Here is a 17,816-nt window from a genome sequence, read left to right on the forward strand (position 1 = left end):
ATTCTCAAACAATTTCACCTTGCTAGTGTGGTTAGTTTTGGAATCCAAAACTATATTACTTGCGAATATAGTTAAATCAGTGAAAGAGAATCAGAAGTTTCACCTACAGTCCAACTTTAAGTAATGGGACAGCCATTACTCCACATGGCGACATGATGGTTCAATCGGATCAGGATCGAAAAGGCCCCATAATAACCACGGAATGTGGAAGATTTGAGTTTCTGCTTTCTGAAGTTTTGGTGACCTCTAGTGGCTGTTATAGCAATGTGACAGACAGATGAGACAGCTGCTCCCTGCAGCTGTATTCAATTTGTGCGAGAAGGCCACATCCATCTCATAGTTTATTTCTTGTGCATCCATATACATGGTATTACGGTAACCAATCTGCTTTCAAAGTAAAACTTTGTTTTCGTTGGGTGGAATAACTTTCCAGTAATTTTAGCAAAAATAAATAAAATAAATAAAACAAAATCTAACAAACAAATAAATAAATACTTTTTATAAATTCACACCAATACATGAAAGTATTAAAAAAACAAAACAAAGGTTATTTTGGCCAAAACTTGCCATTGATTTTAATAAAAAGTAAAATAAGATATAAATAAACAAACATACAAATAAATAAACAATAACTAAATATGTATATAAACAAACAAAGATGGCAGGCATAACTTTTGAGAATTTCAACGTCATACATTTTTAAATTTGGTTTCAGATAAATGTGTGGAAACGGACAAGTACATTGCCGAATGAAATAGGGCGCCTTTTAAAGCTGAACACCCTGAGACACCCACAAGAAAAGAAACCATTTTGATGTTCTTCTTTTTTTTAAAGTCAGAATGAAATTTTGAAACTCCACTCTAGGACACCCTTGTATTTTTTAAAATTAGTGTTAGTAGCCACAGGATAGATGATGGCATTAAAAAATAGAGAACTGATTATTAAAATAATCGTTTGTTAATGATTCCCTTTTCCACCCAATTCAGTGACGGCTTCACCTGTCATAATGTTGATTTTTAATTCTCGTTTATTTATTGTTCTGAATGTCAAAGTCAGATTATGTAAAAGCAATATGGTCACCTTCCTAAAATAATGGCCAAAGTAATTCTTTTGGTTGCCAAAATCACTTTTGGCAAACGACTTTGGCCTTTATTTTAGGAAGACGAAATTATACTCTTATTTTGAAAGTACCGTAATGCTTGCTACATGTACGCACTCGGAACTAGGTACAAGTCGCACCATTTTAATGCCTGTCCGTTTATTCGTCGAGTTGAACTCGACGTGCATAACTTACGAACAACACATTTCCACCTTTCACCCGTGGGTTGACTGGGTCGTCAAACATAATTTAAACATGATTTTAACTCGAAAGTGACTGGTTCCCGCCCATGTTCATGTTTGTGCCATGACGGGTTGCCTCCCTACAAGGGCGCTCAAAGAAACCTCTCTGAGGGGAAGGGGAGGAGAGAGAAAAGAAGAGGAGGAGAGAGAAAAGAAGAGGAGGAGAGACTAGCAGCAGCAACGGCAAACAGATTGGGCAAAGGACTGAAAGCACCACTTTGGAACCGACAACCTGCTTTTCTAATCTTTCTTTGGGATTTAAATTCACGCGTAAGTTGCTTTACATCTTTTTGAAAGTTAAATCAGTTCTTAAAACGTCTATTGGAGGCTTTTATGTGTTTTTAGCTGCTCAGTTTGAACGGGACTGGGAGAAACGGGGCCACAGCAGGACTGCATGTTCTAGATAAGAAATCATGTTCTTGAATATGTTATAAACAAGTTATAGGTGGATTTCAGTGCATGTTGGAGTTCCCAGGCAGACGTGTCTGGTTAAACACGACACACCCACTTTTACTTTGTAAGATATTCTGATCCAGCCTGCAGCGTGGAAAAAAAATAAAAGGATTATTCCTTTAAACATTGGAGTTTCGTTTCATCATGAGTTGCCTTGCTTCTTGCTTGCTGGATTTAGGTCCAGTTAGATTGTGGTTGTTAACTTGTTGCTGTACTTTGTACTTTTTTCTGTTTTGTACTCCCCTCCTCGCTTTCCCATGGTTTCAGCTTGGATCCTAACTCCACTTACCCTTTCTCTCCTTTTTCTTCCTCCCACAGTTTTCCAAGGAAAGCCTGGGAGGGATTTGGGAAGTGTGACCTCATTTCTTTCTCAATTTCTCCACCAACCACAATGTCTGCTCCAGGTAAGTTATAATAAACATCAAGGTGTGATGACAATTTTCCACTTTGCAGTCATAAAAACTGACACTGACCTCTGGAGCACTTTCTTCATCTTTGGTTTCTCCTATTATCACATCGCTTAGCTATTATGACATTGTTTGACTTGCCTTTTTTATTTTCCATCACTCTTGCCTAACCCAGATTTTCCATAGAAAATAATGAATCATGAGCCGGTCCACCTCCCTTGATTCTTCATGTGGCCTTTGTTCCTGAAAGATGGCGACATCTGAAACTTGTTCCTAACATCCTAGCACGGTGACATCTCTGGTGTTGGTCCTGCGGGCTCCGCCCTCGTTGTTTAAAAGGTTTTGGAGGCATTGCGTGTGCCTGCCTGTAGTTCCTTTTGTCTGCTAGTACGGTCCGCCTCACTTTCAAGCAGATGCAAATCTTGTGTTTCCTGGAAAGAGGGCAAAGGAATGTGAAAAAGAGGTGGGACGGATTTCTTACTTCCCTTCCTATGCGAGAGCTAAAACAAATTGGAGGCTCATGACCTTCAACTGGCTGGATTAAGCTCGCCATTGGAGCCGAATACCAGGATTACAGAAAACCAGTTTGGCTGGATGTGAGTCACATCAGTGTCTACACAACAAGCAAATGTCAAATGTCAGAATTGGAGCCGATGGCCCATCTCTGTTCTAGGCAAAGCAGAGGAAATGCAATAATCTTGCTCGATAGGTTGGGATAGTAAATGTCACGGCTAGGAAGAAAAGATGGAGATCCTGAAAATGGTCTTTGGGTCATTTCACAATTAGGCAAATTCATAACCCAATTTTATACCCTTGCGTTTCCATTCTGTTGCTTCCTAACTCTTATTTTATACCTCTAATCAAACCTCTTCTTGTGAAAGGGTTTTATTTTTTGTTATAGTTAAGTATTTTAGTTAATTTTGATGTAACACAATTTTTAGAGAAAATGTTAAATTAGTATTATACCTTTATCTGAACTGTTACTTAACACTAACACTGTGCTTCTTTTGTCATTTCATTTCTCAACACCAGATTAGCACAGCTGATCAAACCATAATGCGCGCATGATTACAACATTTCCTTACTGCAGATTATGCTGTAAAAATCATCCACCTATTGTCTACACACCTTTGACTGGTTGGTAGCTGTAAAAAATTATGAATAAATGAAATGATTTAATTTAAGGGAAGGGCTTTCCCAATCTACATGGCGAATAAAATAATTTCCCTTGAAACTCAGTACCTGGTTGTTCCTCCGTTGGCAGGAATAATTGGGATCAAGTCTTTGTGATAATTGGCAACGAGTGTTTTAAAGAACTGTGGGGGAAAAAATGGGCCCTCTTGTTTGTTGCAGATCTTTTTAAAATTTGGCCACAGTGAAGGGCTTTGGAGTATGAGCAGCTTGTTTAAGACCATGACACAGCAGACAGACTCTTTGAATTTTTAGTTTACCTCATGAAATCGTTAAGTCGAGTCACCTCTGAGTCCTCGGCATACAATCTGCGCTGGAGATCCCCCCCTTATCTTTATTTTCAAAAACGTAATGCTGGATGAACTCCATTTAGTATGCTTGGGTCTTGTTTGCACTTTTAAATCCTGCGGCTGGATGATTGCACAAATCAAGTCAACACTACATCACTTCGTCCTGACTTCCTCGCAACATCAAGGTGCTGCGAGTCCCACAGACGCTGCAAGCCTATCGTTCCTTAGGCCTGTGACTACCTCAGCTGCAGAGTCAGGCATGTTACTAAGCTGGGCTGACCTTAACCCTCCTCATCACATTAGTCAATCAAAAAGTTTCCATCACTTTTGAAAGCTTTTTGACAGCATAAAGACACCTCAATGCCCCTGAAGGACTTTGTGAATGGGTCTTGTTTGACGCCATGTAACCTGATACTTGAGCTACTGTTCAAATACCAAACAAAAACACTGCTAACAGTCCTTACTGTGTCTTGTAGATTTCTATGTCTGTATTTAAGAAATCTGGAAAATGTTTGGATAGTTTAGGACAAATTTTAGTGCAAGGTGGGAACTGGGTCGTAAGCCTGATGGTTTCCAGACCCGGTGGCTTCAAGACAGGTCCCAACAACCACCTTTCCACCGCCATGAACGACAATTTCAGTGAGAAGTTTGTTGCCGATACGCAGTACTTGGGTTTTCTTAACATAACGTTGTACATTATGGTGAGAGAACAAGATTTACTAGGACGTGTTCAACCTTTTTATCATCGCAATGTTTGGAGATGACCTTTCACCCTTCCTGGAATGACGAGCATCAACGGTTGTTTGTCAAGTATCATCGGCGAGCTCTTCCATCTCTGCCGTTGTGTTGACACACAACTCAGCCAAGTTACCAAAACTGCTTTTAGAGATGTTATTACACTGATGATGCTCATCTTATCAAGTGCATTTGATTAGTGGCACCATGCTGCCCCTTTGCCATTTCAGTCCAAGGGGATCAGCAGTGGCGCAGATAGCTTTCGAAAAGTGTGGAGGATGTGAGTTGACTAGGAAATGACTGGGGCAAACGACAACCCTTTGTGAGTATTTTGCCACTATCACAAAGGGCAATTAGTTAAATAGTTAACAAATTTTCTAAGAAAAATTAACTAATTAAAATGACCCAAGGGTTTGTAAAAAGTTTAGGTATTGAGGAAGCTGTTTAAAAGGAAACTGCATTTTCTACGACGTGTCTGGGAGCAACGGTGGACTCGGTCTCTAATCCTGGTTCCGTATCTGTGGATTTACCTATTCACTATTTTAATTCAAAGAGCATATCTAAAATATTCAAAAGAAAATGTAGTTTGCTAAGCGGAAACGCCAAGGCGCAATGCTGCTCCACGGCGCAATGCTGCTCCATGGCGCAATGCTTGGTCTTGGCAGGTCAAATCTTTGTAAAAGATGAAAATTGCACACGAAGTTGATAATGAGCTTAAAAAGTTAATCGGTAAACACGTTGACTAAGATTTAAAAGCCATTTACTGAGTTGTTCTTTCATTTAATATAACACCTTTAGCTTAGACATTAGAACAAAGTGAATCAGGTGAACAACAAGGTCAGTAAGATTAAGGATCCAAACCAACTTTCACTTTATGAATTATACAATCAGCCCACGCTTCAGAAATGTCGTCTCTCATCATCTGCATTCATTATTTCAGTTTCTTCTGTTTGGAAAAACCTTTAAAGTTCAGTTTTTGCAGAAAAAAGCCATACATGTTAAGTCTTTCCCAAAGCTTAAACAGTACTTTTTTTCCTCTCATTGAGAAACATTGCTTTTTAATAGCTTTTATGGATCTACAAATTAATCTGTGTGTACATGTAGTTTTATTTAAATTGGCTCATTTTACTGTGGACTTTGGTGTTTATCTGTATGATATCTTCCTGCCACGTGCTAAAGAGAAATTTCCATCTTATGTAAATTTAATGACCAATAATAATAAAAAAATAAAAATTATCTGACAAAATTTCGTTTTATCGTTTTACTGAGACCATAACGCGTTAAAGAGAAAGGAGCGTAAACAGAGCGTTTAGTGGTCAAACTGATGCAGATGTCTGCAGTTCAAATATAAAAATGTGTTTTTAAACCACGTGGCCTTTTCTAACCGGATAGAAATAAATTTGTAAATCAGAACAGTGAGTCCAGTGTAACAATGTTTCTCATCGCCATGCTGGGGCCGTCTTGTAAACTCCTGGGTTTTGCTCGTCTCTCACCGGTAAAGTGCAGTCATTTGGCTTGCGGCGAGAAAGGCAGGATCGTTAGACCGACGGTCTTTTTGAACAACATGACACATTCACGCCGCTGCCGACATCAAAGCCAGTTTGGCTCCCATTAAGAGGCTGAAAGCCTTAACGGTGAGTCGGTTGTGGTAAAAAAACAACAAAAAAAAACACAAAAATCTTCAAGCTGGGGGAGTTAATGCACAGATGGAGGTCGTTATGTAGTTGTTGCACTTTTTATAGAGCGATTATGGGCAAGTCAGAGGTCAGAGGGTATATTGGCAGCTGGGTGCTAATAACCTCACCTACCCTTAATGTCAGATAACCTCAGTGAACTGCGGCCGTGTTGGAAAGAGGAGTAGGCCACAATTCCTCCACAAATATGTCAGAACAAATCATGATATACTTTGTTTATCAAACAAAGCTCTTCTGTTCTGGCCTTCTTTGCTTAGTAAATGATGCTGTGGCATCTGTTAAGATTTGAGTCACATTTATCCCCCATTATAAACCAGGACATTCATATTTCTCCCATTTAGGTAGAGAGGTACAACTGAAAGTGGGTGTTTTTTGTTTTTTTTACCATGACTCTTCACATCCTTGGTGTTTACTTCCTGTAAAATGTTTCTGTTTGCTCTGCGGCTCAGTGGATAATGGCATCCAGGGAGAAGTAACTCAATCCAGAATAAACAGAGGCATAGAGGCACTCGCACACAACCGCGGGCCAGTCACCGTTTGTTGTTCAATAAAGTTTCTCATCGTGACTTTTGGATAAGAAAATGAAGAAGCCCGGACATGGCATGTCATCGGATCACCAGATAAGAAGCCGATAAGCTGCTTTATTCTTCTAGTGGTTTGCGTTGTGGTTTTCAAATCTTCTCCTTTTTAAGTTTTACCCTCAGATTGATGTTTGGGTGGCAGAGCATCTCAAAGGCGCTTTTGGTACTTTTGAGATGCTCTGACATCTCAAAATGAGGTCATAGTTCACCTTCCAGCAGGAGAACGACCCTAAACGTGCAACCAGAGGAAGTTGGAAAGCCCCAGTCACAGTGCAGACCTAGATTCAATTAAAATCTGTGGCAGGGCCTGAACCGTAATGTCTAACAGATGATCTCCATCTTGAGCTCGAGCTTTTTTGTAAAGGGATCTGGACAAGAATAGTCTCTAAAATGGATTGACTCAGGGGGATACATTCTTCTAAGATTTGCTTTCATTTGTTCTTGTTTCAAGTCACAGTTCTGGACTTCTTTTTGTCATAGAAAATTCTGGGGAAACGTGCAGAAATAGGCAGCAGATAACTTTATCACTGAGAAAACCAGTGCATCCAGTTTTGACCCGGTAAAAGACGAACGTGTGTGTTTCACCTTAGGCTATCCAGGCTCTCCGAACCATCCTCCTTACCCACAACCCGGCCAGCCCGCGCCCCCTTACCCTGTCCCGGCTGGGGGATATCCTGGAGACCCCAGTCAGGCTCCCCCACCAGGCTTCAACATGGGCTACCACCAGGGCCAGCCTCCTGTCATGTATCAACCGGGCCCTGCTCCAGGTCCAGGACCGGACTATGGCGGCCAGCCAATGGGAATGTCTCCAGCTCCGGCTCCAGTCGGCGTCCCGCCCGGCCTCGAGTACCTAACACAGGTAGGCCTGAAAAGGAGGAAACATCTGATGAACTAAATTCTGTAATATCTGCCATTGTAATCAGACGTGGCGTTCTGGATCGGTCTGGGGTCTCGTCTGTTTAAAAATAAAAAACACTTCTGCTAATGATTGTTCCTTCCTTTCTGGTGGTGAGCAATAGCTGTGGATTTCTGCCAGTCTGGTGAAAAACTCAACATGCCTTATCGCACTTCTTATCCACCCATATGGCACATGATTCCTGCAACTTTTTAACACTGCTAAAATGTTCTTTTTAATTTATTTATTTTCCTTCAGTTGAGGTGATGCAGAACTTATTAAAGCCTTATGAATAAACTGACTTCAACTTTCCATCATGTCAAACTGACTTTTTTGAGCTGTATGTCATGTCATATTGTTGTTCTGTCATCAAACACATGCCTGGAGTGTTGCTTTGATTCTGCTAAGCTCATCATACAAGCTATTGCTTCTAAGAGTGATTGTAAATGGCATAATGGTGGAGTACTGTTGTGACGACGTGCTGAAGGGAGAGGGTTGGGAAGAGTATGAGATTCTTAAAGAGACAGAGACCAATTTCAACCCTTCACATTTCTTCTAAGTGGTATTTGATAAATGCAGCTTAAGGTAACATAGTTACTTGAGTGTGTTGTGAAATGACAATATGTGCCTGAAAAATGCATAACGTCGCCTCTTTAAAACATTCCTGTCCAAGATATAAACTTTATCCTGTTGGCCTTTTGAACTTTGAAACAATGTACCAAGAAAAACACTAAGTCAGCAGATTTCCTTTGTGTATAGTTTCACAGTTCCCCAAGAAGCTGCGGGCTTGGATGAAATAGTAAAAAATAAATAATCTTACACGTGACTGTCTGCTTGTAAGGACTTAACTTGTTGTTTTTTAAAATTTTGCTCTTTGCTGAAAATATTTTTAAATATACTGATTTGTTTATCTATTTCTTATCTATAATTTACTCTATTTTAGATAGACCAGATCCTGATCCATCAGAAAGTTGAGCTCCTGGAAGGTAAGTTTTATTTATGGAGTTTTTTTCACACTGAAACGTGTAGAAAGTAAAACCTCTCATTTGAGAGCGTTGAGTGTGGGAGGAGAAACAAATGCTGAGAAATATTTAGTTTTTACGAAAATGTTTCCTTTGGGGTCTTAAGGACTGAGATGTCGACGAGATGAACCAGTTTTGTTGTGGATTTGAACCTATTTTATTTGGACATTTCAAGTTTTCAATGCTTTTGTTTATTTCATGTTTCCATGAAGGGGAACAAAAAAAGTAGACCCTTTTTTTTTTTTTTTTACTTTACTAAACAGCAAACAAAAAAGCTTTAAGTAATAATATGCTTTCTGGACTGAACATAATCAAATTAAAACCAGGATTTTTCTGCATTTTACTGCAACAAAAGATCAATTTTAAGCATCTTTATCTGAAGTGTTTTAACATCTCCGCTCCCCGCTCTCCCCCCCCCCACAGCTTTCATTGGGTTTGAGACGAACAACCAGTACGAGATCAAAAACAGTCTGGGCCAGAAGATCTACAAGGCCAAGGAGAAGAACGACTGCTGCACCAGGAACTGCTGCGGCTCTCTGCGCAGCTTCGACATGAAGATCAAGGACAACATGGACCGGGAGGTCATCCGCCTCATCCGGCCCTTCCGATGCGTCTCCTGCTGGTGTCCCTGCTGCCTGCAGGAGGTCTGTCCTAAATTCATATCTGTTGGCTGAACACTGTCCAAGACTTTACTAATAAAAGTTATTAATAGCCCCATATCGTAGATATTTTCCCCACCTCGTCCTGTATTGTTCCAGGGGAAAAGTTTATGACACACCCTGAATGCTTATGGATCGATTTAGTGATAGAGAAAAAGGAGTGGCAAGAGTTTTTATCTGCTAAAGTAGTGCAGAACTGCCCTTCCTCCGTCTGCTGCTGTTTCAGGGTTTTTTTTCTCATTTACTAAAGATTCAGCATCAAATTTGGCACAAAAATAGGCTTTACATTTATTCAGAAAGCGCCTGAATAATGCTACAGAGTCTAGTGGGCGTTTATTGTAGCGTTTTCCTTAAATCTTTGTGTCAACATTAAAATAAGAACAGGACTGGATCACATTGTTAAAGCTGCTAGAGGAGAAACCAGATATTTATCCACTGTATAAAAAGACACCAAACCTTTTTAATTTTGTTATTTGACAAAAAAAAAAGGACTAAACTTCTCCTATTCCAGGTTTGTTTGAAGTGCAAAAGTATTACGTACTGTTTTCTGAAGTCCAGAATGATTAGAGGTTGTTTTTTTTTTTTTTTTTTCCAAATTCAGCTCTTAACACAATTTCTTTCAAGTTTTTGGTAGAACTGCTTCTTGAACGACATGATTTGGGTCAAACGTTTTGGGTTTCCTTCCAGAAACCTCTCACAGTAGGTTCGCTGTAACTCCGGCCCATTCATCCTGGCAGAACCGCTGTAACTGAGTCGGGTTTGCAGGTTGTGCACCTGTTTGGCTCAAGCCGCATATTTTTCATGCGATTGGGATCACGTTGGCTTTGTGATGAAACGGAACCGACCTTTTGACTAAATGATATGATCGACTTTCCCTTGCTGCTTATTCCTCCGTGTTTTATCTGTTTGAACAGATGAACCTTCAGGCACCATTCACTGCAAATACGAATGAGGGATAGTTAAAGTACACCCACAGGTCTGTCTTCATTCAACACAGATGTTGTAATCTAGATTCAGAAACTTCTGACTGAAGAAAGGAATCGAAAGAAACTTTTTTTTCTCCCATTATTCAGGTATTTAGCCGATAGAAATAACGTTGGTACCCCAACTGACTGGAAACGGGAAAGTTTAGTTTGATTCAGTGTCAGAAAGTGAACGATTTTGTCTTTATGTTTCTGGTGTATGTGAATTTCCAGCTTTAATTATCATTTATGCTTTTATGTTTTAGATAAGCTTGTGTTAAAAGTAGTATCTAAATTATATCACTCGTATGATACAGTATCAGGATAATTAAGACTATCGTATAATACTGGGAGAATCTCATACAAGCACACGTCTAATCCAAAACTTTAATAAATGTCTCTATATTGTTTCTATTAAGTGGGTCTATTTTATTGTCACTAGTTTTATAGTTACACGTGTAAACTAGTTGATCCATTCAGCACAAGAAGAAGTTAATAAATTTTATAAGTTAAAGATGTAGGAATGGTATCTTAAAGCTTAGAAAGTATCCGCATACTTCAATAAAACTTTCTAAATTAAATGATTAGGAGCATAAAAGAAGCTATCAGCAGTTGTAAAGCGATTCGAGAAGAGAAACAATTGGGAATAAACTTGATAAGCAAACATGATGAAGTAATTGCAACAAGAGGAAAGACAAGTAAAGTTTGAGATACGATTTGGAGTCGAGTCTGAAACCTCTGGTCCAGATATGATTTGGGACGGCGGGGTGGAAAGGTGGCGTGGGAAAAGAAATGAGCTACAAAACCTGTTAAATCTGTTCAAACCGCAATTTGTAGAGAAATTGTTTTGGTTCGAGGTTAAGTTGGTGGTTGTTCATAAGACGACCTGCGTCGAACGTCACGCAACGCCAGAGCAGTTCTTTGAAGAGTCGTGCAGCGTGGCGGCTGCTGCTGTTTGTTGCTTCCAGTGTTTCTCCAGCTGTCTGCCGCCTTTAGCTCATCCAACCTTTTTCAGAGTGTCAATCTACTTATAGCTCTACCAGCAGCACCTGCTTTCTGGTCAGTGTTATTTTGAAATCTGTGGTTTGCAACTTTGTAGCAATTTTAAAAGCTTAGTTTCCGTCTGTGGCACCCAGAAGCCTTACGTTACGTTTAGTCTGAAATGCCCCAAAAGCTGCCAGGTTTTTCTAAATGCAGTGTGTTTCTTATTACATATCTAAACTTAAAGGTTTAAGCTTCATGTTATCTGGCGAAAGCTTTGCTTTCTGTTGTGCTCTTGCTACTGGATTTATTATGCATTTGCTAAATAGGAAAAAAAAAAAAAAAAAAGCTGATTTATTTACTGGCCGGTGACCAGTTAAGGTCGAAGTAGCTGAAAATATCTGGTTCTGGTACCTGATTGATTGTGCATCTTTGTGTGTGACATGTTTACAAGTTGTATAATTTGTGAGTGTGTGCCAGAAATAAGATGGGGAGACAAGCCATAAGCAAGTGAACTAATAATATCAAGGTTTCCCCCCAGAAAACTTGCTGAACTCGTCGTGTTTTTGAGTTAAAAATGTTTAAAGTTGACAGGAAATTTTTAAATATCACTTGATAATCATGTGCAATTGAAAGAATGGAAGATGAACACCAACTATAAAGTCTTAAAAAATGCCAACATTCCAAAAAGACTGAAATAAATAAGCAATGCTTATAGCCTGGTGGGGGCACAAGTAAAGCCTGTTGGCCCACCAGGCTTGTAATACACTGGAGGAAACCTTGAATGTAAATTAAAAGCATTAGTGCTGGAATTTATGTCTTGATGATTAAAGCAGAGAAGAATTAATAATTTAAAAATCAGTAAAGGCATCTAGCTTTTTTATTGAACTACTCTTCCATTGTCTGTTAAATGTTGACATGAGAAATTAATGATAATTTGAGAAAGCTGATGCAGATGTAGCTACATTGCCTACTTACTCGCATGAAGAGAAAGCAACTTTCTCCTTAAGAAAAATGCAGTGGATATTGAAATGTGTAGAGGAAACATTTACCAAGGTGATACTAATGAAGGTTTTTGTGATGTAAAATAAGGCAAATATAAATAATTTGAAAGCTTTTTTTTCTAGTTTTAATGACACGCATGGTCTGTATTATTTAGCTAGAAAACAAATATTTTAGAGGACAAAATTATGAATAAAGAAATAATTGTGCTAACCTTTAAATGAATACTTTCCTGAACTCTGGCATTGATTCTTTGTTGTGGATCCTTACTTAAAGTTTAACTGTCATAGAAGAGGTTTCTTGACTTGTATAATATAGATAAAATCATTGTACAAATGTATCAATTAGGAGAAAAGTACAGAAAAGCACCACGGCGCAGGGGATGATAGCATTTAAGCTAACATTAGCTTGTTAGCTAATTTTGACGTACTAAATAGTACAGAACCGGCACGAGCCCTCAAATGTTAAGGAAGAATATTTTAAATTGGTTAACTTTGGAAAAAAGTTTGGCTCTCTCTTCCTCTGGATCCCAGGTCCTCTCGGCGGGCCACGTGTGGCCACAAGGAAAACAACAATGCGTGTTGACGTCACAGAATTACAGAGTTTAATCCAATATAAGACAATGCATAAACTTCCACCAGAAACTGCAGAACAACGGAGACATACATTCATTTACCTCACAGACTTGGAAAAGAAGGAAAGAAAGCAAAGACGTGCAAAGACATCTTTGGAGAGTTGCAAGAGCAAATCTAATCTGTTACTTCTGTGTAGAAAGTTTTATAGCAAAAGGCGTATTCTTATCTTTAATTTATTCAAATAAGGCGTATCTTTGCTCATCCAACCAGGAGCTATCTCTGACCCTCTCTCAAGCCTAAAACCCCTGCCTGTTTACGGCTTTTCACAGATGAGTGTGAAAAGCTACAACTTCTACTGTATTGTTTTCCCACAGACAAAAGGCAGTTCAAACGATCCTAGCAAACCATCTGCTGCAGCCACAGGCAAAACAAAGGTCAATAGGCCAGAATACATTACTAATTTCAAAACCACAATTAGGGCATTTGAATCAAGACATGTTAAGTTTTAAAACTAGCTTATTTTAAATTTATTTTCTCAACAATAGATTAACTTCATGTTTCTTAACACGTTGGCGTAAGCCAGCATAATAAAGGTAACCTCTAAGCGTGGATAAAAGGTGGAGCAATGGTGGCTCTACAAAACCGGGACATTTCTCCAAAACTGATGAAGAGAGCGGCTGGTCAGGGAGGCTGCAATGAGGCTGATAGCGGCAATGAAGGGAGTGGTAGTGGGAGTGGTTATAGTGGTTGTGTCCTATATTACTGGACTAAAGAGTGGAGTTAAAAGAACAATAAAACCTTGTTGGAATGGTATGTGGCATTTAATGCATAAAATGTTTAACTACAACATCAAGTTCACTCTTTATATCCACTATATGACATGATGTTGATCTTTAAATATGACTTTTGGTCGTATTTGGCTTCTTGTTAGATGATGGTGCGTCTGATCACTTACTGAACTTTTATTTGAGATGCTATAATGAAATCAATGTAAGTCTATTTGCACATCTAGATGTAACCAGAAGTAAATTAGGCCTGTGTCTTTGATCTCGTCTCCTTTCTGCTCAGGCTGTTCCAGTTGGGGGAGGTTTGTTAGGAGTCTGAATGGACCTTTTGTCCATCATAACCGTCTCCTTGTTAGTTCCCGATCCTCTGCCATCTTTACCCTGTTTAATCCTGTCGTTGGCTCTCCGTTCTCTCTCGCCTGTGCCCAAACCGATGCCCTCACACACAACGGCTCTCTGTGCGCTCCCCACCCAGGAACCATGTGAGATTTATTACCTCTATGTGTCACAATGGCAGCGTCACAGCTTCAATTATCATTCCTGCTGCACTTTGTGAGAAGCCTTCTGACCCCGTGATGTTTTTATATATAGTCTCTGGTGCCAAGGTGAACTCCCTTCTAACTCCGTGGGGCTAATGCAGGGTTTCCCCCAGGGTATTATAAGTCTGGCGGGCCACCAGGCTTTACTTATGCCCCCAGCAGGCTAAGCTTTGCTAATTTATTTAGGTCTTTTTAAAATCTTTGCATTTTTTAAGACTTTTTAGTTGGCATTCAGGTATTAATCTTCCAATCTTTCAATAACATAATTATCAAGTGATATTGTCAATTTTTAAACATTTTTAACTCAAAAACATGACAGGCTGCTGGATGAATGACTAGCAACCAACCACCAGGCTTAGCAGGTTTTCTAGGGGAAACCTTGTAATGTTTGTGTCCGACCCGCAGATGGAGGTCCAGGCGCCGCCGGGAACCACCGTAGGGTTCGTCAAACAGGACTGGCATCCTTTCCTGCCAAAGTTCTCCATCCAGGGACCAGACGGACAGACGATGCTGAAACTGGAGGGGCCCTGCTTCGCCTGCAACTGCTGTGGGGACGTCAACTTTGAGGTGAGCTCCCATCTGTCCTCGGAGGATCAGTTTGAGCTGTGCATGTTCTGTAAGCTCACATTGAACTCGGTCTGCTCAGACTTTACAGACGAGGGTTTTTGGCTGTGTTTGGATTTGTTCTGTTGGATGCTGTTTATCTAATACATGAATGTGTTTTAAAACTTTTAATTTGATTGAAAATTCACAGTAATACACTAAAGATGTAGTATGTATTCACAGTAGTTTCTGCAGATCTTCTGGACAAATCCAAGATCTCAAAAAATGTCTCTTTAGATTGTAACTAAACTACTTCAGTCAATTGCTGTTGAGTTTGTTTGGTGTCCCTCAGAGTTGCTCTCCCGGCCCAATCATTTTTTTCCTCTTGAGGGACTTAAAGTGAAAGATTTCTGTAATTATTATAGCCAGAAGTGAAACACATTTATTTCTTCCTGAACTCAATAAATAGGTTAGATTTTTTTCATGCTTTTACTTGCCTGGTTGTAAAACATAAATGGTTAAAAAAAATAAATGACCATATTATTAAATATATTTGACATCTGATGTAACTGCAGGAAGGTAGTTTTAAGACAATTTTGTGAGCCTGTATGTCCTGTATTTCGTCATTGCTATGTAGCTGAGGAGTAAAGATGGCGGACAGTCCATTGGTCGGATCAGCAAGCAGTGGAGCGGCCTCTTGAAGGAAGTCTTCACAGACACGGACAACTTCGGCATCCAGTTCCCAATGGACCTGGACGTGAAGATGAAGGCCGTCCTCATGGGCGCCTGCTTCCTCATTGTGAGTTCCTGAATCTTAGTGATGGTGTCTGATTTTTATCTCGTGAGATCTTGCTTAACGGGCCGTTTATTTTTCTGTCGTGGCTCATCCGCAGGACTTCATGTTCTTCGAGAAAGTGGGCGAGGCGAACCAACGCAGCTCTGTGTTTTCGTAACCGAGTGCCTGAGTCCACCCCCGTTGTCCAGCGCCTGTCTTGGTTTCTTCAACAGACGTTCCAGCGTTCATTTATAAAGCAAGATCAAATTGGCTCCAGTCCAATTTGATCTTACTTGGAAGGATGTTGATGTTCCCCACACTCCGTAGAGTTTTTACATGTTCATTTAATTTGTGATGAAACTTTAAAAATAGAAAAAAACTCCACCTGTCTTCTACTTAGCTCAGCATACTGTTGAATGTGCTTTCTGCTGCCATCTCTCTCTCTCTTTGTGCTTTTTCTTGTTGAAATTTGTCAATATATATTTTACAATCAGTGATATCGTTGCCATGCTCATGAGGCATTCATATTAGACATAGTGTAGGTGCAATATCCTTTCGGATGCAGAAGGCGTGTATTAATCAGTTTGTTTTTAAAGTCATGGCAGCATGTCGCTGATGCCATTGTCTGCATTTTGTACAAATCACTTCAGCTCTGCATGTTTGGTTCAGTTATGATCCAATATTCATAGAACCAACACTTTTTTTTATTTACCTTTTTTATTATGTAGTTTACTTACACAGATGCTATCCTGTAAATACGTGTTGTAGTCCGATGTAGAATGTTATAACCAATCTACCTGCTCACTATCGCATTATTCGTTTAGCTACTTTTTAACCAAAGCAACATGGAGGAAAGCCAAAAAAGACCTCGGTGTCACTACTTAGTTTTGGCTTTTATGTGAAGCTACTTTTCAAAGGTTGCATCATTTAACTTGATAAGGAAGTTGTCATTTTGCAAGTCTGATTAAAAAAAGGAAAAGAAACCTCGAGTTGTTGCATGCTGAGAGGATTTACCGAAGCGGTCATTTCCCTTGCTTGCTTCACTGTTCTAAGTTGAAACCACCGATTATCTACAGGCTATGGTGCGAGATAAAACTGCAACGACTGTAAAGTGAGCGATAGCGTGGCCGTTTAGCGTTTGCCATGGAAACGGCTCGAGCAGCTGAACTTTACCCTGCAGGTTTCCCTCAGTTTCCCTGTGATTGCACGGCGCAAAAGTGAATTAAACAGGATGACGACAAATTGTTGTGCGGCACGAATAGGAAGCTAAAGAAGGAAAAAAAAAGTTGTGGTTCGTGACCTCATGGGGTTTTGTCGAAGTTGGAAAAAAAAAAAAACACTCAGAATGAACCTGTGTGAGCTCTCGCCATATGGTGGTTTACATTGTTTATAGAAAAAAAAAACTGGTTGTTTGATGAATGTAAATGATCTGCTCTGCATTCACTACTCACTCCTAGTGGTTGTGCTCGTGAGGATAACACGGGCGTGACCCCGTGAACTTCTTCCTTTTTTTTTTTTTTTTTTTTTTGCCACTGACGCTTACCGTTAACATTTATTTCCCTTTCCAATGTGCCAGTAATCTCATCTCCAAAGAAGGCAATGCGTGTACAGTGCAGATATTCGGTTTAATTTGCTTTGCATGCTTTTGTAACATACAAGTAGCAGAAGTTGTACTTTCCTTTCTGCCTTTATTCTGTAATTTTTGCTTTTTTTTTTTTTTTTTTACAGATGAGAAACTCATAAATTAAACCGATGTTACTTTAAACCTGCGTTTGTGTCATTGTTGGTCTGGTGTTATTGTGCATGAAGACAGAGGGGTGGAATCGAAGACTTTGATCTGTGTGTGCAACTTCTGCTTTCACATCTGTCTCAAAGGAAACCACAATCGCTTTTTCTTAGGAATAGGTCCAAAGTCGGAGGGCATGTTGGTAATGTTTGTCTTTATCTACCGTGAACATGCTGACGGAAACATAAAATGCGCGTCCTACTTTAGGGACGACGAAAGAAGAAAGAGGGAAAGAGGGAAAAAATGGTGTTGCACTAGTTGTGTTACAGCTCCCCCACCTGGAAGCGTGTGAAAGTGCTGTTTTTTTTTTTTATCAGTCTTTTACTCAATGTGTTTCCCTCACAACAGTAACAACCCCTACATGGACATGTCCGGACATGTTCCTGTAGAAAAATAAATCATTCTGTGTCCAAATAATTAAAGCTGCAGACAATTTTGGAAATAATTTGGGAGTTTTCAATTCCCCAAATTTCCAGTTTTTGGGTGGAAAACAAGTAGTTCGAAATCAGCTGTCACTTTTCAGGCCTAATAATGTTTTTGTGCTTTAGAAATAAACAGTCGCTTGGTTAAACAACTACTTAACAATGTCTTGTGAGTGGT

General features: G+C 39.6%; 1 protein-coding gene across 1 annotated transcript; it reads left to right on the plus strand.

Moving 5' to 3' along the window:
- The first annotated feature begins 1,238 nt into the window (after positions 1-1,238).
- On the plus strand, positions 1,239-17,195 carry LOC106919121 (phospholipid scramblase 2). Its single transcript, XM_014989304.2, has 8 exons — positions 1,239-1,611; positions 2,113-2,198; positions 7,283-7,551; positions 8,531-8,573; positions 9,033-9,253; positions 14,518-14,679; positions 15,293-15,454; positions 15,549-17,195. Exons 2-8 carry the CDS (start codon positions 2,186-2,188, stop codon positions 15,606-15,608), a joined length of 930 nt encoding a protein of 309 aa, XP_014844790.2. The 5' UTR covers positions 1,239-1,611; positions 2,113-2,185; the 3' UTR covers positions 15,609-17,195.
- The last annotated feature ends 621 nt before the right edge of the window (positions 17,196-17,816 follow it).

The sequence above is a fragment of the Poecilia mexicana genome, unplaced genomic scaffold (genome assembly GCF_051168715.1).
Source record: "Poecilia mexicana isolate PSO_F unplaced genomic scaffold, ASM5116871v1 scaffold_18, whole genome shotgun sequence".
Taxonomy (NCBI): Eukaryota; Metazoa; Chordata; class Actinopteri; order Cyprinodontiformes; family Poeciliidae; genus Poecilia; species Poecilia mexicana.

Excerpts from the sequence above, each read along its gene's own strand:
- LOC106919121 (XM_014989304.2), top strand. Across the intron at positions 8,574-9,032 it reads GAAAGTTGAGCTCCTGGAAG|CTTTCATTGGGTTTGAGACG; the intron begins GTAAGTTTTATT and ends CCCCCCCCACAG. Across the intron at positions 9,254-14,517 it reads GTCCCTGCTGCCTGCAGGAG|ATGGAGGTCCAGGCGCCGCC; the intron begins GTCTGTCCTAAA and ends TCCGACCCGCAG.